Source organism: Ceratotherium simum, chromosome 1 (genome assembly GCF_057802395.1).
Source record: "Ceratotherium simum simum isolate JZ-2026a chromosome 1, ASM5780239v1, whole genome shotgun sequence".
NCBI classification, from domain to species: Eukaryota; Metazoa; Chordata; class Mammalia; order Perissodactyla; family Rhinocerotidae; genus Ceratotherium; species Ceratotherium simum.
Window position 1 is genome coordinate 21,544,830 of NC_141900.1, and position 24,771 is coordinate 21,569,600.

General features: G+C 36.4%; 1 protein-coding gene across 3 annotated transcripts in view; it reads left to right on the forward strand.

Annotated features, from left to right (window-relative positions):
* Nucleotides 1-24,771, forward strand: part of RELN (reelin) — a 490,103-nt gene that overhangs the window by 257,898 nt on the left and 207,434 nt on the right. For all 3 annotated transcript variants that reach the window (XM_087441541.1, XM_004439311.3, XM_087441605.1), the window contains exons 7-8: nucleotides 2,271-2,367; nucleotides 7,479-7,530. In XM_087441541.1, the coding sequence (XP_087297667.1) occupies nucleotides 2,271-2,367; nucleotides 7,479-7,530 (149 nt within the window). The remainder of the gene's footprint in view (nucleotides 1-2,270; nucleotides 2,368-7,478; nucleotides 7,531-24,771) is intronic.

Below are 24,771 nucleotides of genomic sequence, written 5' to 3' on the forward strand. Positions count from 1 at the left end.
GTTCCCGAATGCCAGTCTGTAGGCCATCTATGTTAGAGTCACCTTTAAACACTATACAGATGTCTAGGCTGCACCTGAATCCTATTTAATCAAAACTGTGGGAGAAGGGGGCATGTAATACATATATTTTATGGAGATGATATTTTTCTGATATATGGTTGATTTGGGGACTCCTGATCAATATTTATAGATAGAATGATTGCTGCGGGAATTCAAACAGACTTCATGTCAACAATGATGTTTTTAGTTTAGAGTCACTAGAGGAAAATGGCAGATAGCCATTGTGAGGGTTGAACGTTCTTTTAATTTTTCTCTGTCAAAATTGATGTTTCTCTCAAGCCATTTCACAATGACTTGGAGACCAAATAATCCTCATCCTAAGTAAGAACCCCACTATAATTTTTGTGCTACTTCTCTGTACTTTTATCACAATCACACTCCTTGGAAAAAAATAATGTCTAAAGAATAGAAAAACAGTAGTAAAAAGTTCATATATTAGGGTTTCTGTGGGAAAAAGAAAAACTAATATACCAGTTCTGGATGAAAATGGTAGAAATCCATAATAATAATGATGATGAAAATAATAATAATAATAGCAGCTAACACTTACATTGTGCTAGGTATGTGCCAGGCACTGTTCTAAGTGCTTTAGACCACAGGATTTAATAAGAGTTCTATTTACAGAGTTGTCTTATATTCATTCATTCATTCAACAAGTATTTATGCAATACAACATGCCAGGCGTAAAATGGTGAATAAGAGACATGTTTGTTGCCCTTATGAAGCTACTACTATGTCTCTTCTAATGTCAAGGACAGTTTATTAGAATCTTGCTTCACAGTAATCAAGAGAAGATTTAAATCTCCTGCTGAGATTTGTGATACTTTGAAATACTAGCATTTTAAATTCCATATCAGAAATTATTCTGTTTATTCTAAAAAAATCAAAGGTTCTTGACATTGTTGATCTCCTTGTGCGGGAACACAGCTCAAGAGATTATAATAATAACAATCATATATTCCGTGCAATACACATATAGGAAATACATCTCTTTGTCGGGTTTTTACTTATTTATTGTGCTTCTGCCTCTTGGCTTTATGGCCTATCTGGTATCTCTTCACACTATTGTCTTCTTTCTCCTTGAATGGGAGTTTCTACTCCCTCTTTCTCTGAAGTTAGCAAACAGCTGAAAGGGCATAATACGATGATCTCCAAAACAAAGGGCATAGTGCCCTTTCCAGAGTGTTTGGCACTTGGAATGTGAAAGTCTTTTGAAAATGTCCTTTCTGCATGAAATACAGCTCTCATGTGGTTTGAGGTTCAAACAGAGGAAACATAGATCTTTCTTTCTGCATGTTAGGTATGTAATGATTGTAGGTTGAAATGTCACAATGCAGAGCATTGTAAATGTTGCTGTAAACATGCTAAGTCAAATCCAGAATATTCGTACCTTCAATTTCTACTAAAGACATGAATAAATTTATTTTTGAAATTCTGTCCTAAAATTTTATTACCATTTCATTTTATAATAATAAAGCAGCTAATTAAATTATCTTTCAGGTTAACATATTAACTCAGTATCCAAAATTTGCTTGAATTAGAATTTGTGTATAGTTCATATTAATATGTACAATAAATATAATCTCATTCCATTATTTTTAGCATGGTATATTTTGTAGACATGCACATGTATTTGAGAACAGTTATTTTAAACATTTACAGTTGTCATACCTCAAAAGAAAAAGATTTAAACTTTGGAAAACATCTTTTGATTTCAGAGATAAGTTTTTAGTTCATTATATAAATGTATATTACTTTGCTTATCTTTAATATTTGCAAACATCCTTGTATTGGGCGTAGCACATTTTATATGCAATTATTGATAACAATACCATCTGCCATTGTTAAGTGCCTACTATGGGATTGGTTCTGTACTCTGTTTTATGTACACTCTCTCATTTAATCCTCACGATAACTATGTGAGATTTAGGTTGGTATTAGTTTCCTTATTTTACAGGTGAGAAAATGGAAACTTTGGTGGGTTAAGTAACTTGCCTACCACTGCGAGTAACTGAAAGAACTGGAGTTTAAGTTCAAGTATTTCTGGTTTCATGTTTCCTTAACATATCACAATACAAGATACAATTACCTACCTCGAAATGTTGGTTTGAACTGAATAACAGTAACCATTACATCTTTTCTTAAGTGAGCAATAAACCACTTTGTGCTACTTAGTACACAGACTGAGGATGTATTCTGTGTTCCCACAGGGTTCAGTGTAACAACTGTGAGACTGGAGAACAGTGTGGTGCAATTATGCATGGCAATGCTGTCACCTTCTGTGAGCCGTATGGTCCAAGAGAATTGGTAAGTATATGCTATTTATGTACATTATTCCAAATACATTGTCTTCACTGAGCTCTTTGCCAACAAAAGGTTCTCTTATGCTCTTACAGTTCAGATAAAAATTTACAGTATTATTTATGAGTCCTATTACACATATCTGAAAATTGGGAGCAGTGATTTTATGGTTTATTTTCAAATGTAAAAATAAAGAATTCAGTAATAAAATTGGCAGCATCAGCGGATCTCATTAAACATGGTGCACCATTATGATTAGATGGCTTTTTAAAAATGTGAGTATGACGTGTGACATATGATGTATGTTGACACACATCTATTATATATAACATATCTAAATAATTTGTGACTCTATAAGTTCTTAGCTAAAGCTTTACTTTTAAACTTTTTTTCTCCTTGCAAGCCAAAAACGTTAGATAAGCAGTTTTACCATGTTATTTTTAACCTTTTTTCCTGACCACAGAGAAACTTGAATGAATTTTTTTTAAGTGAAAGAACACACTGAGTTAAGCAGTTTTTTTAAAAATTTTGGTTTATGCCAAAATGTTTAGGAGCAGGTTATTTTCCTTTAGTTTAGACTGATTAGACTTTGCTTGCCAAAGATAAGTTTTTGGATGGTATGTAAAATGAAACATGAGCATTCTAAATTGCAAGCAGTGAAAACATCAGCCGTCAACGTGTGGCTAATGAGCCTTTTGTTGTTACTTGGTACTTCTTCCTGGTGCAAAGACTACGTTCATTTCACATTCTTGAAAAGGGGTAGAAAAACAGTTGTTGTGTTATACCCCGGCTCAATTTCTTTGCCCCGATGTTCTTCTCGCAACAGGTATTACGCTGCTTTGCTTCTCTGTTGTTTGACTTGACCTTCAGTGCTGCTGCTTGTTTTCTCCCACATCTTCCTTATCATGGGGCTTTTAGTAACAGGTTGTGTTTTTTCACCTGTGTCACACATTATGTTCAAATTCATTAACTTTACAAGTGGCTGAAAGAGTGGCTTCCACAGTAAAAAGGGGGAAAAACTAGCTAGGCAATTAAAAGAAGATTTAGTTATCAAAATGTGCAAGTTAATTAATTTTCACAACATGGTCTTATTTTATGCTGCTTGAATACCCCTTTCATGGCCATGGATACATTTAATTTATTAAAGATACAAGCTTCAGAACATTGATAAATTGAAGAGTTTTTAGTTGAAATTAGAACACAAACAGAATTAATTGGATGCAAATTAACATAATAGGTGCTCATAATTCAAGTCTCACAAGGTGTTATAATATTCCTGCAGATAAATGTGACTCTCGTTGTGAAGTCCTTCTTGAAAAAATAGGTTTGCTAGTACATTTTAAATAATGTACCATGACTGAATCAATTGTCTATAAACCTTAAAACAAAATTAAATTTCTGCCATAGTTAACTGAGCTTAGAATAAATGGCTATTTTAGAGTGTTCTCAGTAATATTTCTGGAAATGCTTGGCAAGTCCTTTTTTGTTTCTAGTGACTAATAGAAAGTAAAAATATCTAGGAATATAATGCCAAATTTCATATTTCTATAGCATAAAAACTGAAGTATTTAGTTTATTTGATCCCATGTATATTTAATCCTGATTGTTTCACTATATGTCAGCTTATTTGGCATTAAAATTTAAACACCTAATAGGCTAGTTTTGAAGTATATTATATAATTAATGTGAGATTAGCCTTTCAACTAAAAAGGAAAATTTTCGAAATAATTATCTTCATCTAAGAAAGAAAAAAATATATGCAGATTAATATTCCCATCACAAGTATTTCCCTAAGAAGAATGGTGTTGTAGATTCAAAGGGAATAGGCTGAAGATACATTGACAATGATAGGGACGGCACCCACAGTTTACAGGCTAGCAACTTCTAATTTTCAATAATTTTTATACTGTGTTGGTGTCCCAGGAGCAAAAATATATATTGTATGCAAGTTGTGTTTACAGAAGACATTAATTGAATGAAAAGTGAGGAATTCAGTTGTCAGTTACCATGCTATTATGTTTACTAAAATTCAAGTATTTGTGTAGTGCTTCAAAACTGAATCCAGTCAAAACTGTTGTGCATAGGAACCAATGAAAGTTATCTGCCCCTGAACATCACTTTTTAAAAAATGCTTCTTATTTTTCATAAATCCAAATCTTAACTGAAGTTGTGAAACAGCCATAGACAAAGAATCTTAGTAGGCTAACGCTTTATCTTTTAAAATGCCAAAAAAAGCATCTCCATTTTGTGAGTTTAGTCAAATGGCCATTTCATTTCAATAAAAGCAGAGTCAGTGAGGTGTGTCTGCTCTGCCTGGGCTCACTACGTGTTGTGTTTTCATTGTTCCCGTGCTGTGCAGTCCGCACACGTTTTATTGAACCCAGTGAAGTTTATTTCCATGTTTCAGGTGGTGGCACTTAACTTTATTAATTTTCCTAGTCTAAAATGAAAGTAAAGAGGAATTCATTTTCCCACTCCTTTAAGAGAAAATGTGCTCTCTCAGAGCTTAAAATGAAATTAGTTATGTTACACTCCATTTTTTTAAAAAGCAATATTTACTGAGTTATTCTTACATATTTAGAAATGCATTTTAGTTAAAAGGGTGATTTGGAGCTTAAAACAGGATCAAACCCAATAAAAGTTTGCAGGGAAGAGGTACGGAATGAACAGCATCAGCCTGCAGTGATTGTTCAGATTTGTTTAGTGATCATACTAATTTTCCATAGTTGGGAATCTGTTTGCTAATTTAAGAGCACTGAGATTTGGTAGGAAAAAAGTTCTCTGTCAGTCATTCGTAGTTGTTATATTATTTATCAAAAACCCTTTAAGAGACTCTTTAGTTTTCAGAATGTCAGATATGAAGGCTTAATAATGTTGCAGATTAAAATTACATATTTGAACTCAAGAATAATTAATAATTTATAATGCCCAAATGTAAATATAAATGAATAGATTTTATAGGCAATGCTTTCTGTTATTTTTTTTCTCTTCATCTTCCCTATTCTTTCTTGTAGCTGACAATTTTACTAATAAACTAAATGTCTAAAGGTAAAGAAATGAGAGTCAACCATCGCAGGAGTCCTTAACTTCTCTGGTGAAGAAAAAATGTAGAATCAATGACTATTCAAAATCTAGGGTCACCGTCAGTTAGCACATGTAATTTGAAATCTGGCAGTATTTAAAGCAACTTACTGTTTACTAGCAGAGGTCGCACATGTGAAACTTGATCACAGTGACACAAGCATCATTTATTACACCATCAGGATAAGTATCTAAGATTCTCTAGTATGTTTAATGCTACTGCTAGCAGTAGCGATAGCCAGGGTGCTTTAAACTTATATAATACCATGGTTTCAAAGAACTTCTATTCAGGAGTGTTTCATAATTCATCCAAGAATCTATTCAGTTAGTAAAATCAGAAGAGAAGAGTGTTCATTCAATTTACATGAAAAATTTTAAAATTTCCATGTGCCTCTTTGGGCTTTAAGATCAAATTATCCAAGTAGAAACCCATGAGGACAAATAGTTCAACTTACTCTAAGCTCTGAAAAAAGCAAATTTCTTTTAAAGCAGTCTTGAAAAGGAGCTAGCATCCTAGTTATTTCAAGAAAATTCTATTGGTTCATTTTTTTCTCTGATGACTCTGGTGACAGGAAGGGGCCAGGAAACAGAGTTCTGGGCATGGGGGGCCAATTTTCTTTTAGCAGATAATCTGTGATAATGAAGGATTTAAGGTAATTTAGAGAGAATTTCCTCTGACACCAGTGATTTTTGCTGTGGTTAAAATCTATTAGGAGCTGATACCTATACTGATGTCTGGACAACAAAAATGTCTCTCTTGCTCTCTGCTCTGTTACCTTTCCTGCTTCTTCATGAATTTTAAATCACACGTTCAGTCATGTTTCCAAATCAAGTTGTAGAAATGGAAAGCATACACGCGATCTTTTGATATTCACCTCTCTGCTGAATTCTGGCAGAGCAAGAGGCTTGCTCATTGTCCACTAGTTTCCACGACAATTCATGAACTAGGTATCTCTTGACCCTTCCACAGTTGTGGACTCCATCACTTGGGGGCTAACAAATACAGGGATAAGTCTAAGGATATTATTAGGATGTGTAAGAAGGGAGAGTAAGACAGCCTACTGCTTCTGCCACGATGAAAACATGGGTATACACGTTCTTTTCTATAGAGTGTAGTCATAGCAGGCATCCTATACTTTAGCTTACAGGGTCAGGAACCCAACAAGAGAGTTACTGAAAATCAGAGCCTTAATTCTCATCTCATTTGTGCTGGTATGGGTCAAAGTCATTGCTCCAAAGAATAAATACATAAAAATTTTAAAAATTTGAATTTATTTAAAATTAAATAGGGTACCGTTACTCTTTCAGAAGCAGGAAAATTGTTTAAGCGTGCTTCTTCATGAAACTAAGGGAAAGAAATAGAGTATGTTGGAAGGATATTTCAGGCCTGTAATTTGATTACTTTTTTTGAGGTCTTAACAGTTTTATTGAGAAATAATCTACATATTCTATAATTCATTCATTTAGAGTGTACAATTCAAGATTTTTAGTTTATTCACAAAATTATGAAAACATTACCACAGTCAATTTTAGAACAGTTTCATCATCTCCCAAAGAAATCCTACACCCTTTAGCTCTTATAAGTACTTTTCAAAAAAATCTTAGTCTCCTCATTTGCTGTTAATTTACCTCCCAATTTTTGTTTGGTAGCCTTTTTATAGCATTCCTTTTGGGCCCCAGATCTGTTGATGTAGGATGGAGGGGAGGTGGTGGGTTGAGTGGAAGGGACTGTATTAAGTGCCCTCACAAGATTACCTGGTAGATTACACTAAAGACAATTTTCAACAGGACCCTGGGGACGTACTATGAATGCCTAAGTCAGGATCCCACAGCTTTGTTCCTCACAGGGAAACACGAAATATATGTGTGTGTTCAGACACATTGACAAAAATAAGCTAACCACTTGATAAATAGAACCTCTGTTAATGGCCCCTTTCTTTCCTCTTCTTTTCATACTCCCCTCCTCCCGACATCTTCTGCCTCTTTCTCCTGTTCTCTTTCTCTCTTGTCTTATTTTGATATATTCCTTTTTCTAGATTACCACAAGCCTCAATACAACAACAGCCTCTGTCCTCCAATTTTCCATTGGTAAGTGTTTTTAGCAATTATAGCAATTTAACTTGGAAATGTTTGTTTTAATCATAGTGTACAATCAGGATTATAGTGCCAAACGCTTTTAGATTTAGAGAAGAGTAAGTCTTAACTTGGCGGTAAATAATTTAAAACATTTAAAAAGTGAAATAAAAAAAAAATTTTCAATGCTACATTCTGTTCTCACATCTCTCCAGCAGGGAGTGGTAGTTAAAAATAATACAGTTAATCCACAACATCTTAAAGTGATTTATATGAATTTTGAATGCATTGGATTTTTCTGTTACAGCAGAATTACCTTATTAGCTATGTTTTGCTCAGATTAACATTGAAATCTGTTAAATTTCCTGTGCTCTTACTGACTAGTAGTGAAAGAGATAATTATTGGTGGCTGAGAGAAACCAATTACAGCTTCATGTTTGACATAAATAATCTATGTTTAATTCAGTCATGGATAATGAAAAAAATGACTGTATCTGGCAATATTTCATCTAAGTGCTTTTGTATTAGAGCTAAAAATTCGTACCCAAAGCCTTCACTAAAATAAGGTACTTTTTGATCAAGTGTTTATAGTTTTGCTGTCTATATTACTTTCTATGCTAATTTTCAAAGGTATATATTAGTAAATAACATATACAGGTTTCCAAGGGGAATGTTCTAGGTAAAGAAAGACATTGCCTTCTAGACGGGGGCTAGCTTTATTGATCTTGGTCCCATAACATGGAAACCTCCTCCTGGCCTTTCTCAGTGACATGAGGATGGCTGGGACAGCATCCTCCAGTCTCTCCCGCCTTCACCCTCATCTCTTTGGAGATCCACCATTAGCGAAAGGACTGTTTCCCTCAGTAGCCTTCCATACTAATTGCAAATCAGTGTTCTCACAGCCAGGAGCCCACTGTGGTTGATTGTGCCTAAGAGCAATTTTCTTCAAGTCACGTAGTTGTCACTTTTTCATCAGTGTGTCTCGTTTCAGCCTCTGTAGGTATTATGTGAACCTGCCTGATTACAGTTTGGGTTATTTTCTTCTCACATGGATAGCATTACCTACAACAATTTACAGACTATTTAGAAGTCCATATGTGGTCATAAGGAAAGCATTAGCAAAGACAAAATAGAGGGAGAGTTTTCATGAGAGAGTTTTCTTTGTTCTATTGGCAAGTGTATTCTAAGTTTTCTAGAGTGAGCATGTAATACTTTTATAATCAGAAAAAAACAACGTTCATTTTTTAAAAGTTGTGGTGGTACAAAACCAAATTTTTAAAATTCTAGCATGACAGGCAAGTAACTTAGAGGTTCTTAACCAGAACAAATATGTTTAAATTCATTATGCTATTAATATAAAAAATAAGCTGAGTCATGTTTCCTGTTTATCAGTATTCTGAGTATTTATTCTTACTTTTTGCTAGAGCAATGAATATTAATTTCAGATATGATCTTTTAGCAATTAAAGAACACAAGAGAATCCACTTTAAAATATATGCCTCACGATCCTACTAGTATTGGAATTTTATTCAAGGTAGGAGAGATCCAGCACCAATTAAATTATCCTTCCTTAAAGGAAAAACAAAGGTGTGTTTTTGTAAATAGTAGAGTGTACTGTAGAGCTGGCGTAGATTCTTTGTTTCCTCACTTTTTGATAGTACCCTACCATGAAGAGTGGAGCTGATGAAACAGGGCCAAGAAAAAGAGTTAATCAGGAAAAGCAGGGTGTGGTCTCTGAGACCCAAAACTCAGAAAAGCACCATGCCCAAGGTCTTGGGACTGGACCCCAACATATAACTTAGCGAGGGCCCTTGGTTTTCCCACGCGCCAAAGGGATGCAGCCCACCAGGCCTGGAGAGTGGCTTGTGTTATTTAAAGCCTGGCTTTGAATCTTAGGTTAGAAGACTGGAAAAGTGACAGAATCAGGGAGTTGGAGAGAGAGAGATCTCAAGTTTATAACTAAAAAATACACTTAGAAATCTTTTTTGAGTGGCAGTTTTAGAATCAAAAGTGAAATTTTAGCATGTCATTATTTGGGAATGAAACAAAATATTTAGTAAAAGAAATTATAATTTATTGCTTAGAAACTTCATTGGGGAATTTGCTTACTGCATTTTGAGAATAAAAATTTGGAGAACTAAGAAGGATTAGGGTGACTAAGAAACAATGTAGTGGCAAACCATTAGCTGTATGGTGTTATAGGGTACAGTAAATTTAGTATAGTAGGCAGAACTTTTCAGAAATGGTTTTGTGTGTCTCATTATGAATGGTTGGAGTAGCATCATTGTGTTTATGTGGATGATGTGAAGGCAAGACTGGGGCACATGCACAAATTCCAGAGATGTCATAATTGTATGTGTTCATCTGAGCTTTGCGAGCCCCACAATAACCAAATACCAAAATAGCAACGGCAGTCAAGTAGCCATTGCACTTATACTCAGTTCAGAAATTATATTGAGTGTGTCATAAAAAACACTGTGTGTTGGGGCTGGCCCGGTGGCGCAAGCGGTGAAGTGCGCGAGCTCCGCTGTGATGGCCTGGGGTTCGCCGGTTCGGATCCTGGGCACACACCGACGCACCGCTTGGCAAGCCATGCTGAGGCGGCGTCCCATATAAAGTGGAGGAAGATGGGCATGGATGTTAGCCCACGGCCAGTCTTCCTCTGCAAAAAGAGGAGGATTGGCAGATGTTAGCTCAGGGCCGATCTTCCTCACAAAAAACAAAAACAAAAACAAAAAAACACTGTATGTCAACAGTTCAACATTTTTATTTCTTTTTGTATTGTGGAATTCTCCAAATCTATACTAATATAGTCATGCACCATATGATGGCGTTTCAGTCAACCGCAGACCGCATATACGATGGTGGTCCCATATGATTAGTACCATATCGCCTAGGTGTGTAATACGCTATACCATCTAGGTTTGTGTAAGTACACTCTCTGATGTTCACACAATGACAAAATTGCCTAACGACACATTTCTCAGAATGTATCCCCGTTGTTAAGCAACACATGACTGCGATGTGGTTAAATATGGTCAGTCAGATTTAGTGTCACTCCTCAGAAAGTCCTTTAAATGTTAAATGTTCATTGCATGGCATGATGATTTAGATGTATTATAGGAATTTTCTAGGGGATTCTTTCGTCATTTACGGCTTCAAGGTGAATTATCTTCATAATTATGCACATACAACAATAGAATAATATATTGCCTTGATATTTTATATATTGCTCTTGTAACATTTTCAATTACATGACAAGCATTTTCCAAAAGAATCCTAAGTACCTCAGAATATGTATACAGAAATTTCTTGAATTATTGAGGAGTGTCTCAAGTAAACTCTATTGTCTCAATGCAGCAATGCTCTCCCAACTCTTCTAATATATATATATATACTATATATGTGTGTGTGTGTGTGTATGTATATACACACATACGCATATACACATAAATATACAGGCCCTCTTAACTAAATGAGTTTTAAAGCATTCTCAAAATGCAGTTCTGCAAGCTGAAATTTATCAGGTTATAGACGGCTAAATCATCTTGAAAAGAGTCCTAAAATATTCTTAGAACTTTTCATTTTTCTGTTCCAATGAACGATCTCATATCCATTTCTGAGCTGAAGCATTGATCTGCTGCAATCTTCACTTGATTCATTAGATTCAACTTGTGGAATTTATGGTTGTAGCCTGAGGGGCATTTACCCATTCCCTTTAGATTTCCTCTGGGATAGGAAGAAAAATTTGAGATGATGCCCTTGCAAACTATCATCTTACAGATGCCTCCAAACTCTGTTTTCCCAGGCAGGGTCCTGCATCCAAGGGAAGGGCTGGTAGTGCTTTGTATCCGTTATTCACTGAACAAGATTTCACTGAATATTTGCTGTGTGCCCAGCTCGTCCTGAGCTAACTTTAACTCTGGAAAGACAAAAAAGTGAGAAAACAGAACATTTTTACAGTGCTTAGTGGTGTGGTAGAGGCATGTGGAGCCTAAAACCTCTATAGGACTGCCAGATTGTTACAAACAGAGATGGACGTGTACAGGTCCCCGTGGTAGCAAGGCCTAACTAGGTCTTGTAGAGTAGAGCCCTTTAGGGAGACTTCTTAAAGAGGAGAATCCCTGAGAGCCAACCACATGAGTCACTGGAAAGGTGAAAGGTTTTTCCAGGTGAGAAGCCAGAGTGACACAAACAAGGTATAGGCTGGGAACGTGAGTACCCTCCTAGAGCAGAGGGACTGGCCAGGGGTAGCTGTGAGCAGTGTCAGATAAAATTGTGTCCATCTGAAGAGTTAATCAAAATTGGCTGGAGATTTTTAACTCATTTAATAGGCAATAGAATCAACAAAATGGCCTCTTTCTCTCTTGAGCAATAAAGAAATACAATGAAATTAATTCCTAAGAAAGATTATTTGGATCATTGTGTTAAGAGTGAACTTGTCCCTTCCTTGATATAAATCTGCGCTGACTACTCAACAAGAACTTGCCGATATGCTTCTTCAATATGGCCCAGCCCTTTCTTCAGATCCATAGAATTCATTAGTCAAATGGGGATTAAAGGTAAAGCATTTAAAAACAGAGGCCTTGAAGAACAGTTTGGCTTGGGAGGTAAATCTGTCTTGTCCATCATAGCGTTCTCAGCCCCTAGCCCAGGGACTCAAAATAAGTAGATGCTCATAAATATTTCTTGCCTGAGTGACAAGTAACTATTACAGAGACATCTGTAATAGTATGTAACTAAGTGCTAAATTGGTGTGATGCAGACATTTCATGCCAAGAGAGGGTATGGGGGAGGTGATCTGAGGACCTCAATCAATGGAAAAGGTGACCTAGAAGAAAACAGAGAATCACCAATAAACTATTCTTTTAGTGAAGCCAGTGGACAAAAATATATATCCATGCATTTATCAGTTTGTTTTTATCGAATTAGCTAGAATCTATTATTTGTTCATAATTTATAGAATTAGTATCTTTTTTCTTTGGTTTTACTTATGAATATCCTAAAGATTTGAGGTTTTGTTTGTGTGTGTTTATTTTTTTTTACTGCTTTTTTGTTTTTAATCATCTTAAGACAGAGGGAAGTCATTAAATCATAAATGTTTTATATTTACAGATTAAGATATCAAAATGTCCCTAGACCTGAATTATTCTCTTATGTACTGTATGTGCTACAGAGTCTCTGAGATAAATGAGAGTATTTTGAAAAATAAAAACTAGAAAATTACAAAAGTTAGAGGTACTCTCATTGGTGAATTGAAAGATTGCTTTGTAAAAGAAAAGAGATCTGGCATTATTTTTTCTCAGATAGATGTAGTGAATAAAATGCCACTTGTAAGAAGTATTATATTGCATTCAACATAAGGGAAGCAGTTTTTCCCTCAGGGCTAATTCATAAACATCTTAATTACTCAGAACTTGATTCAATAGAGAAACTCGCAACTCTTTTAGAATAGCTAATTCAGAAGGAGGAGAAATTGAGCCCTCCATATCTTGGTATGAATTATTGCTCATTTCCTCTGTGAACCTACAGAAATATATTTCTAAATTATACTCTCATTTTTTTCAAGAGTCACTTTCCTTGGTAAGTGAGTAAGATTGGGAAATTTATTATGAAATGGTGAAAACTTCCTCTGAAAACATGGAAATCTCTAAGTATGAAACTAACAAAATCTCTGGTGACTTGAGCTCAAAACAAATATAAATGAAAAACAGAAGTTTAGAAAATTTTAATGGTAAAATTAATTTAATACATATGCTTTAAAGGTTAAATACATGTTTTATTTGAGTGTAAGTTTCTTGGATATAAAAGATATTAAAATAAGATTTGTTTATGACTTGATTTTTAAATCTTCAAAGATCTATATTAACACAAAAACTGAAATACTTATACATGGGACACTTCTGTGTTATCTACATTTAATAAATAAAGGTTTGGAACTAATTATAATTCAGGTTATCCTGCTCTTTCATCCTGGGGTTGACCTATTCCTTTTTAGGGAATGTATATTTTAAAAGACCAATTTAAATGAACTTGACATGTATTTCAAATCCACTTGACCCCAAGTTCTTAAGTCTTATTTTAAGTAATAAAAGGGAATACTCTGAAATATTTTTAAGATTCTACTAAACATAAAGTTCTGGCAAATATTGTTGAGATTAATTATAAGTGTTTTTGAATTATTAAAATTGATAACTAAATAATTATCTTTATGTGAATTAAAATACAGTTTGAAAGATACTATGCCCGTTCCCTTTTGAAATATTTAATTTGTTGTCACTCACCTTGATGAGGGTTAAAAAAATAAATATCAGTAATTCATTCATAAATATGTTCTCCTAATATTTATTGAGTGCTGTTCTAGGAGAAGGGATATAGTAGTGAACTACAGGGTGAGAAGAAATTGATCATTGATATAGACTAAAAGGTCACTCCTCCATGAAAACTCGTCTCATTGCCCCAGCCTGATGTCTCTGAATCCCCACTTTCTCTGTATTTATTTTGATACCTACGTCACTCTGCTTTGATTTATACACTGGCCATTTCTACACATCTAGTTTCTCTCTTTACAGCTTAAATGTTATTTGAGGGCTAAGGAGTGTACAAGTATCCCTCTTTGTATACAGGGCAGAATTTTGCCCACAACCAGAACTAAATAAATATAAACTGAATTGAATTAAATTCGTAGTTTAGGAAAGAGATCTAGTGATGTTCCACATTGGTGCTCAATACTATACCCATTCTTGACTGCTGAGGCAAGGAGTATGCTGAATGAAATCCGTGGGCAATATTAGAACCTGATCTGAGCCAGTAATTTTCGCTTTCTTACCAATCAAGGACCCTTGATCAAGGATTCTCCTGTCAGAAAGATCTTTAGGAGGTGTACTATGTATAACTCGATGTGCCTATATCCGCTGTGGGGAAAGCACAACCTGAGACACTGCCCAGCCTTCAAGGAGTTTATTTTCAAATAGATGGGGTCAGGGGGAGTCCATGTGTGAGAAGAAACCAAGGAAGAGGTGCAGACCACACAGAAGAGTAAGAGTGCAGCCTGTGGAAAGTCCAAGAAAGAGGGAGGTCCAGAGGCAGGACTTTATCATTTTCGAAGGAGACTGATGAGCAAACGTGGTACTGACCCAGAGGGTCAGCATCACAGTGAAAGAGGGTTGGCAGGGAGACAAGGCAGGGGCCATTCTAAGACCTTGAGACCAAGGTCAAAGCCAGAACAACAAGGGTGGTAATGCTGAGTCTCCAGATTGCTGGGGGTGGGGAGGGGCGGTAAGTTAACACCTGCTGCCTAAATTGAGGATTAGTCCTCCTAGAAAATGAGCCAGACCTGAGCACTCAGACTAGGCTATATGGCCTCAGCCCTGAGGAAACAATGGCTGCTTGGCAGGGAACCAGACAAAGCTTGACACATTTTGCATTTCTCTTCCTTGTGTTTCTCTCAACATAGGATCTGATGAAAGTTTTATGCTGCAGGCTTGGGAGGAAACTTGCAAAGGGGTAGGCACCCAAAAGTTGTTGGAAATGACATGGCATTCCATAAATTAAGAGAATTGGTGACTTTATCCCTTATGATAGGAGTGGCAGTAAAAGGAAGTACAAATATTTTGGAAGTGAGGGAATGGGGCTAGGACTGAGAGGGAGAAAGGTACAAAAGGGGAGGAGGACAGCTGTTCATTTTATATCCTGTGGTCATTGTCCATCTGCCATAGACTGAAAGAAGTGACCTAATGAGGTTTGGGAATTTCAGCCAAGGAAGTGACTAAAGGGGCAAAATATTAATCACATACTGTCACATTTATTCAGAAAGAAAGGTTTGCAGATCCAGTAGCTTGTTTACCAGTAAAGACAGTCAAAACAGAAATTATTACAAGTAGCATCTTTTAAAAATAGACAAATATAAAACAGACGGTGAAAAGGAATTGCTTTAAAACCCTGCTCTTTTTCTACATTTTATGAAAGAGGTCTTTCAACTTTAAAGGAATCATGTTTTTAGTAGAAATACAGAATGTTTTTCAGGATTTTTATTGTTCTACTTTATTTGACCTTTCTTAATCCTTAATATCAGTTTTTAGTAGATGCTTAAAATAGAAATTTCACTTCCATTTAATGATCCGTCTTACAACACTGTCCCTCAAATATGTTTCTTCAGTTAAGAACATTCTAAATTCCCCCCAAGGGTATTTGTGGGCAAAACAGAGGTATAGACATAAACTCTAGATTTCCATATTCAATTAATTGATCAATTCATCTTCTGGGACAACTGAAGATTTTGAACATGTTGACTTCTCTAAACCAACAATTTCCCTTGATAAAATAATGATTTATCTAACTTTGGTCATCATCTTTTACCAAAATTGAGTTCATTTGCTCTTGACAGATCCAAGAGTAATTCGAGGATTTCCTCTCGTGTGGAATGGAACTCTTCTTAATTAAAGTCATATCTGTGGGCTCCTTTCAGTCACAATTCCCATCCCTGTCATTCCAGTCTGAGAAGCCCCAGGATGCTTCCTGCCCGGGCTGCCACAAAGCATTATCCGATACAGTAACCATTTTTTTCCTTCCCTGCCTCTTACCCATGAATCAGACTGCTGCCCCTTTGGCTACAGCCCCTGAACTTCAGCAAGGCATGAGCTGTTGTCTCTGTGCAGGCACAGGCCAGGCGAATTGAGCCAGTATTTTATGAGAGCCTGAAGCAGCCCGGCATGGCAGGATGTATAGGCATGGGCAGACGTGGGGACAACAGCTAAGAGCATGCCTGAGAGAAGCTGGGGGAGACTGTTGGCTCAGCCAAGAACAGCCTTCCCCATTAGGCCATTCGCATTTATTTCACCCGTGGTCTGAGAATTGGTAAAATAGCCCACGTGAGGCCAAATTCCCATTTTCCCAGGTAGATTATTTTCCCTTTTCCTTGAACTCTAAGTTCCAAAGTACTCTGTGGATAACTGATGTACAGGAACGTAATAAGTAACAAAAACAATTTGCTCCAAGGAGTATCAGGCAAGAAGCTAGCTTACTACTAGAGTACAAACTTGATTACATTTTTTACAGAATTTACCAACTAATGGAAGAAATTTATATAGATATGCCACATTATAAAACATTATGCACAGATACATAAAATCTTATAGAGTTTAGGTTTTTATTTTAGGAGAGGAATAAAACAAATATGAAAACTAAGAAACATATTAAACGACTTATCCTAGAAGTTACAGCATTCTATACTTAAAACTGGGAGTTGTAATTCAGGTACTCTTCATCAGGTAGTACTTCTAGACTTGCCATATTATCAAGACGTTGCTCTACCTACAATAGATTATTTTGATCTCATGGGTCAATGCCTTTAGGATTTTTCTGGGCAGACTCAGTAATGAAGGAAATAAAAATCTAAATGTAATATAATCACTATTCTACATCATCGTTGTTTCTGGAAAATAAACATGCACAGCTGCCTCCAATGAAATATTTGAACAGAAGTTTGTAAAACTATAAAAATATTGATCATCTGTATAATAATGGTCCAAGACTCGCTTGTGGCGGAATTATTTTGAAGAAGAAAAATTGCAAAGTAGCAAATAAGCTTTTACTGTGTTCTTTGATGCTTTCAGGGACAGTGAGATTATTTTCTCTCTAGGGAGTAGTACTATCCTCAAGAACTGCTCTTAGCAAAAAAAACAATAATTGCCAGAACTGCTTATTATACCAGTATCTTCATGTTGCTCATTACATTTTTCACAATATAGAATGAGACAGGTCCCCTTTCTTGAATGCCATAGCCTACAGTCACATGCAATATCCCTTGGCTGTGACAGTGTCTAGCTTTTTAAAAGCTTCTCTAAAAGTTCACCATTCATCTTTCTTTCCATTCACTACAACTTCAAGTTAATGGTCCTGTCCTCCATTTATCTACCTTGAAAAGATGAAAGGATGTGTCGATGCTGCTAAGATTTGTGCCAGTCATCGCAGGAAGTTCTAAGTAGCCAGATTATGTCCATTTCGTGACTTTATGATCTTTCTGTATCACATGCTGTTGTTTACATGCGGCTCCTGGAGCCCTGCTTGTCTCTGGGGTCTGAGCTCTGAGTAATGGCAGCGGCAGCACTCGTGCTGCCAGAATCCTCAGCAGGGCTCAGTCCAGACGCTCCTCGAGCCTTCAGTATTTATGGGCCCGCTCTGCTATCTAGAGGCATGATTTCTGGCGGTACTTTTCCCCATCTATAAATTCTGCAAGATCCCTTCTCTCCGCCTTCCGTGGCCCTGTGCTACATTTAAAAAGGCAGCTTGTTTTCCAGGCAGAGCTTTGAGGAAAGAGGCTGCTCCCGGCAACCACTGCCGAACCCCCCAGAGGACAGTAGCTCCTTCTATTGTTTCTGTTCTGATTTACTTTGAAAAGTCCTGGGCTTTGTGGAGAAGGGCATAACTAAATAAAAATAAAACTACCCAGGCCTTGGGAGACTAAAACCGTATGATTTATCCTTCTGCTATAAAAGGAAAAAGAAATAGAGAGGGCTGCTGGAGATATAGGTTCACAATCCCTAATCTGTAATTCCGTATTACAAAAAACTCAGAAAAACCACAAGACTATTTTTTTAAATTTATTTTATGGCAAAGCCTGAAATGACCTGAATTCATTTGGCAGCAAGACCTGACTTAAGGTGATTTAAGGCTATTTATAATCTGTATTTATACTACTTATGTGAATCTTCATGCATTTCACTGCAGAAATATTAATGTTTGGTTATAGAGTGTTGCCCCAGACTTTGCTGGGGATGTTGCATAATATATGGTATATGCACCATATTACTTTTCTGACATCTGTAAATTAATTGAGTAATTTGGATCCTGAAATTTATCTTACCTCAAGGGATTATGGACCTGTATGGCTATTATTCTGAGGAAGGGAGTAAGTCTTGAATTCTTAATAGAAGAAATTACTAATACTTCTATTTTTTAAGTGGCCTTGATTTTACACCAAATCAAGCTATTCTTTAATTTGCTTGTTTTTATGGCAATCACCCAAGAGGGATGGGAAGAAAGGAAGAAGTTTATTTGTGAGTTTTGGAAACTTCCAGGTTCTAGGAGGTATTTGTAATCTCCATACATGTATAATATGGTTAATGGGCTATTGCACAATGCACAGGTTTTCAATTTACTTAATATGGGCTTCATTGATTAGCACATAATTGCTACCTGTCCATGTACTTGTATGTTCTTGGCATAATAAACTCAAACAGCTCTTTAAGATTCTCCTGGCCAGCACTGCACAGAAGCACTCCAGTTAGCAAGTCCCAGAAGTTACAGGTTCTCTCTGACTTTTGTTGAGCCCCTAAGGTTCCTGAGGGTCAACATAGGCTTCAGTCAGGTTCATCTCCAACATAGTCCAAAAATGAATGGCATGTTCTAGTGTAAGCAAACAGTTACTTAAAAGTCATTTCATCAATCCTAATCCAGTTGTAATGTGATCATTTTCTTTTAAGAATATTTTAATTGAGCCAAATCTGCCTTAAGTAATAGAAAAGGAAATTATAACTTCTCATTCTCTTTTTAATGATGTTGTGCATTGAAATATATTTATTGCTTGACTGTGCCATACTAAACATAGTGAAAGAGGAACTATGTAATCCAGACTCTCATGCTTTAGGACCTGTGATTGAAAACATTTGTGAAATGCAGGAACACACATACAGTATGTGTTCCGAACAGGGGTAGGTCCAGGTTTTGTGGGTGCACATTTGAAGCTTATACTATTTAGGTAAAGGGTAGGGTCTCTTTAGGGGAAAAAAAAACAAAAATTACACATTCAAAATTAGGTACAAATGTGAATATTTATTTAGAATGAGAGAAGAAATCATAATAAATTACACATTTTTAGAAGCTGACAATACCACAAACACAAATCCAGAAACATAACATCTTTGTTAACTAACTGAAATGCCCTGTAATACTTCTTTATAATTTTTGGCTGCATGTTCTTATATCAGTTCTTCATATGACAACTTTATAATATTTTCTGTAGAGAGAATAGAAAATTCTGCTTCTAGCTTGGTGGATCAGAGTTTTTTTTGTTATTAACATTTTACCTTCACAACTCCTTATTGATGATGTCATTTAAATCTTTAGGATCATTATAATATTGAAAAATCTCTTTCTTATTTCTTTCATATATGAACTGTAAGATTTCAGGGCATTCTAACTTTTCCTGTGCAGTGACTGTCTTAACTACTCTTTGAATTGACGTCACTCATTAAACAGTTTATCACCTTTTGTCCTTGAGTCATGATGCTAGATGCGTCAGCACAGTGGACGGTAGGTGTGTTCCTGGAAGCTCTTTCCACACTGAGAAAAACTAGACTATAAAATAGAAGGGACCTGCCTAACTACATAACCATATCACACTAACCCAGAATAACGTATTTCCAACTCAACTCAACTTCCCCTTTGCTGGATTTTTAAAAGCAGCCGTGGGCACTCCAACACCACCTGACATGAGGAGAACATGGTAAGGCAGTAGTCCGAATGGAGACAGTGGTCTTAACCAGTTGCAAATGTTATAAAACCTGGTCATGTGAACACACTGCTCGAGCTCCTCTTAGGGCCTTGGAGGGTGCTTATACAATGGAGGAGCCCTGCATCAGCTTCATGGTAAATCTGCTTCTGTCTACACTGTCTGCTGTTTACACTGACATGTTAGAATTGAGCATTACATATATATATATGTTATGTCAATACACATGTGTTTACATTCTGATAAACTTATTGTCATTTCCATACTTCTTTCATGCCCTCCTGCAAGTTGCCTCAACTTTCCCTCCCAAATACCAATTGCATCCTATCACCATCTCTTTATTTAATATTCTGTTGCTTTCGCCTGTCTCAGTAGTCGTATGTAGGGACCACAGAGATTTCTACATGCTGCTGCAGCTAGTGTTCTGATTCCTAATAAATAATAGTCATTAATGCAAAATAATATTTTTTTTCAGTGTAGATATTTTAAGCCATGTATTTTTTTACATTCAGAATATTGTACAGCATGTTTCCATGTCTTTATGACTCATTTTTATTGACAAACAACTTTTGCTATTGGTATCAATGGTTCCCCATTTATAGAGCACTGGATTGGGAGTCAGGCCATATAGTCCTTTCTCTGCCAATTGACCTTGCCACATAACCTTGGGTAAGTGGTGGAGCCTGTCTGGACCCCTGGCAACTGGTTTGTAAAGTGAGACTGTTCATCTTCATGATCTCTTAAATGTCTTCCGACTGTGACCCTAAATTCTAGAACTAGGTGACAAGAATGAACTATGAGTTAACCAGGAGTACGTTTTTTCTGAGAATATGGTTATGATGTCCGTTCTAGTGAAGGCAGCCCACTCAAGAAATATCAAAGTAGTTGCCATATTGTTATTCAACCAATTGTAATTAATTTATACTTGTATCTTGCCACCAGGGGAAGATATTAAATAGAGGAACAGAAATGCAGCATCAGCTGAACCATGTAATGTTGTTACCCAAACAGTTCTCAGCTTGAGAGATGGAATGTGCTACCCCTATGGCTCTTCCTGGAAGTGTATCAGTCTCTATGCTGGTGGACAGAGGCTATAAGTCACCCCCATCTCCTTATGCTTCTGAAAATAAGTGTACAAAAGAGCCAATAATAATAATGGTATAATTGTATTTCCAAAAGATTCTCTTCCTAGGGTTTAACTGACTAAATCTTTCCTAGGTTTATTTCATTCATTCATTCAACAGCTATTCATTGAACTCCTTTTCTGTGTGAAATAGCTCTCAAGGCACGGCAGAGACAATTTGTGAAACACAGTCTTTGCCCTGGTGGAACTGACATTCTGATGGGAGGAGGCAACCATCAGACAAATGAATATGTCAGGAAGTAATAAATGCAATGAAGAAAATAAATCAGGAGTCAACAAGTGAGGGTTAGCATTTTATTGAAGGTAGCCAGGGGAAGGCCTCTGAGGGTGTAACCATTGAGCAGAGGCCTGAATTGTGTAAGAGAGTTAGCATGGCAGAAGGAACGGCCAACATAATAGTCATGAGGACTACGGTTGTGTCAGCACAAGAGCCTTAAGTAAATGTCAGTGCTAAATGATATTTTACTTCTTAAGTGGGAAAGGCTCTTCAAAGGGTGTGCATTTCCTAGTTTTTCCTGAATGACAACTGAAGTCAAGGGAAGTGGGACTGAGTCACAAGAAAGTAACTAGGTTTTTGAGTTCACTCAAAATAAATTGGCTGATTTATTGATTAATTGATTGATAGATTGATCATCTTGGCCTGACTCCCTATAAAAAAAGTGGAAAGTTACTTGTCTATTTTTTTTTAATTATACTAGAGATAATACTGTTTAAATATAACCAGGGTTAAAAGCTGATACCAATTTCAGTTGTAATTTTAAATTGAGTAAAGTAGTTCGTAGATCAGACCAAGTCTGCAATAAAATATTTGTTAGAATTATAGTGATGAATCTCTCTAACAGTGAAAGGAAGCAACCGTATAGAAATAAAAGAAGCTTTCCCATTCTTTTTATTCCTTTATTTTTTTTATTTATTTATTTTTTTTTGTGAGGAAGATCAGCCCTGAGCTAACATCCATGCTAATCCTCCTCTTTTTGCTGAGGAAGACCGGCTCTGAGCTAACATCTATTGCCAATCCTCCTCCTTTTTTTTTTTTTTTCCTTCCCAAAGCCCCAGTAGATAGTTGTACATCATAGTTGCACGTCCTTCTAGTTGCTGTATGTAGGACATGGCCTCAGCATGGCCGGAGAAGCGGTGCCTCAGTGCGCGCCCGGGATCCGAACCCAGGCGGCCAGTAGCGGAGCGCACGCACTTAACCGCTAAGCCACAGGGCCGGCCCCTATTCTTTTATTTTTAAATAACAAGTACTAGATACTTTTTACACTTGTAATTATTGTTTCTTTGTGGTAAAATGATTATGTTGGAAACAGATTTACAAGCTATTATGGAATCTATTAATTAGAATACAGATATGGATTATGTTGCTATCTTAAAGTTAATCCTGATTGCAATATTATATCAGGTTAACGCTTTTCACATAATTAAAATTGCCTGAATTGGGAAATGTTAGGATATGTGCTCTTTTTAGAATACAACTATTTTTTAAATCTCTTTTAAAAAATGTCTTCCTATAGATTTTTAAAGCATATGACAAAGAAATTCTTTAGAAGAAGGTTAACCTTTTTTGTTTATTCTGAGATCCCAGTTAAGAGGTTATCACATTGATCTGGGTGAGAGATGGTCTAAGGAGGTGGAGGTGAAGATAAGGGAAAGCTTTGATAAATATGCAGGAGGAGGGCCAGCCCCGTGGCTTAGCGGTTAAGTGCGCGCGCTCCGCTGCTGGCGGCCTGGGTTCGGATCCCGGGCTCGCACCAACGCACCGCTTCTCCCACCATGCTGGGGCCGCGTCCCACATACAGCAACTAGAAGGATGTGCAGATATGACATACAACTATCTACTGGGGCTTTGGGGGAAAGATAAATAAATAAAAATTATAAAAAAAAAAAATATGCAGGAGGAGGGTCCACAGGTGTGGGTGGCTGGCTATGTGGGCACAAAAAGGAGAGGAATGGGCAGGGAACCTGCAGAGAAAGTGATGCCCAAGTAAGCATGCTGTTTCTTCTCGGTGTTTTACTGTGATCTTCCCCTAAGGTCATACCCGAGAGAGAGCTGAGATGATGACTAGCAGGGTATTGAAGCTGCAGGTGGTTTAGTCCTTTAGGTTTTTCTCTCTTTACCAAGAAACAGGACCATTATGCCCTCAAGTCATGAGCCTGAGTAGAAGTAGCAGCACAGAAGGCAGTATGTTCTGACCATGTGAAAATGTAGCACTATTCAAAAAAAAGTGTGCTTTGTGCACCAGAAGCAGTAGGGTGAACTAGTCAGAAGTGTGGGTTCTGCTCTGTCCAATTCTGAATCCCATTTGGCCTCTGAGTAAATTTCTTAACTTCTCTTTGCCTCAGTTTCCTTACTTGTGAAGTGGGTATGTGCATAGTAGTGCCTATCTGTTCATAGCAACTATAATTGTTTTCTTGAGGTACTAGAACTTTTTTTTCTTTATGGGTGCTATTAAAACTCTAACTGATCAGATTTTCTGTTTTCTTTGGGTGCCAGGAACTGCAAAATCTCAACTCCACTCCAGCAATTGTGTAGACCTTATGCAATATATCTTCTTATACTGATTCATCTTGCTATCCTACTCCCAGAGCACCTTCTTTTTCTTACCAAGTAGACTCTTCTCTTCCCCACTAACACATTTACCAATGATGCTAACAGGTAGATTACTCATTTGGGTCTCAGTTTTCATTTCCTTATTGAACTTATTGCATTTCCACTAAAGAATCGGGAAATAGCCCGAAATAAAAGAAGCAATAGGGAAAAAATGTGCTATAAATTCTTTGATAAGCAGTAATTCAATTTAATATTTATCCCATGAACAAATGCGATCAGAACTTGCTCATTTTTGTAGGATAAATGAATTTATGCAATGAAACAAAACATATTGAATCATAGCTGAAATCTATTAAATAGTATGGGCCAAGAAATGTTTTCTAGGCACTTTTCATGCATTAACTCCTTAATCTTCACAATAGTTCTATGAAGAGATTGCTATTATTATTCACATTTTACAAATGTGGAAACTGGGCACAGAAAACCTAAGTGATTTGCCCAAGGTCGCACAGCTAAGAAATGTCAAGGCCCGGAGTATAACCCTGGCAGCCCACTCCACTGTCCACTCTCCTAACCTCTACGCATACTTCGTCTCTGGAAGGTATCTTATATCAGAGGAAACTTCGCTCTAAAAAGTGAAGTAAAAAAATTATATCGAATTATCAGTAATGCTAACAGGCATTGAATTTATTATCATGTAGACTTTCCTCATATGAGAAAAATTAAATAAGATCTGTTTAAGGCTATATGATACATTATAAGATTCACCTATCAGCAAAGGTTTTCTCATTAATTCGTAACATTACAATTTAGAGTAACATTTTTCTATAAGGTTACAATTTTGTTAGGTTTCTTCCTAAACATAAAAGTGGGTTTCCCCCCTTAGAATAGCATGTTAATTTATTTAAATATTCAAAGAGAAACAAAATAAATCATCTTAAAGAGACAAGATAATGTCTTATGATCAAGAAGATATTACATTTTAGAAACTTTTTTTTTAATGCAGTAGAAAATGATTCCTGATGGACAGGTCAGAACTTGTGCCCTGGG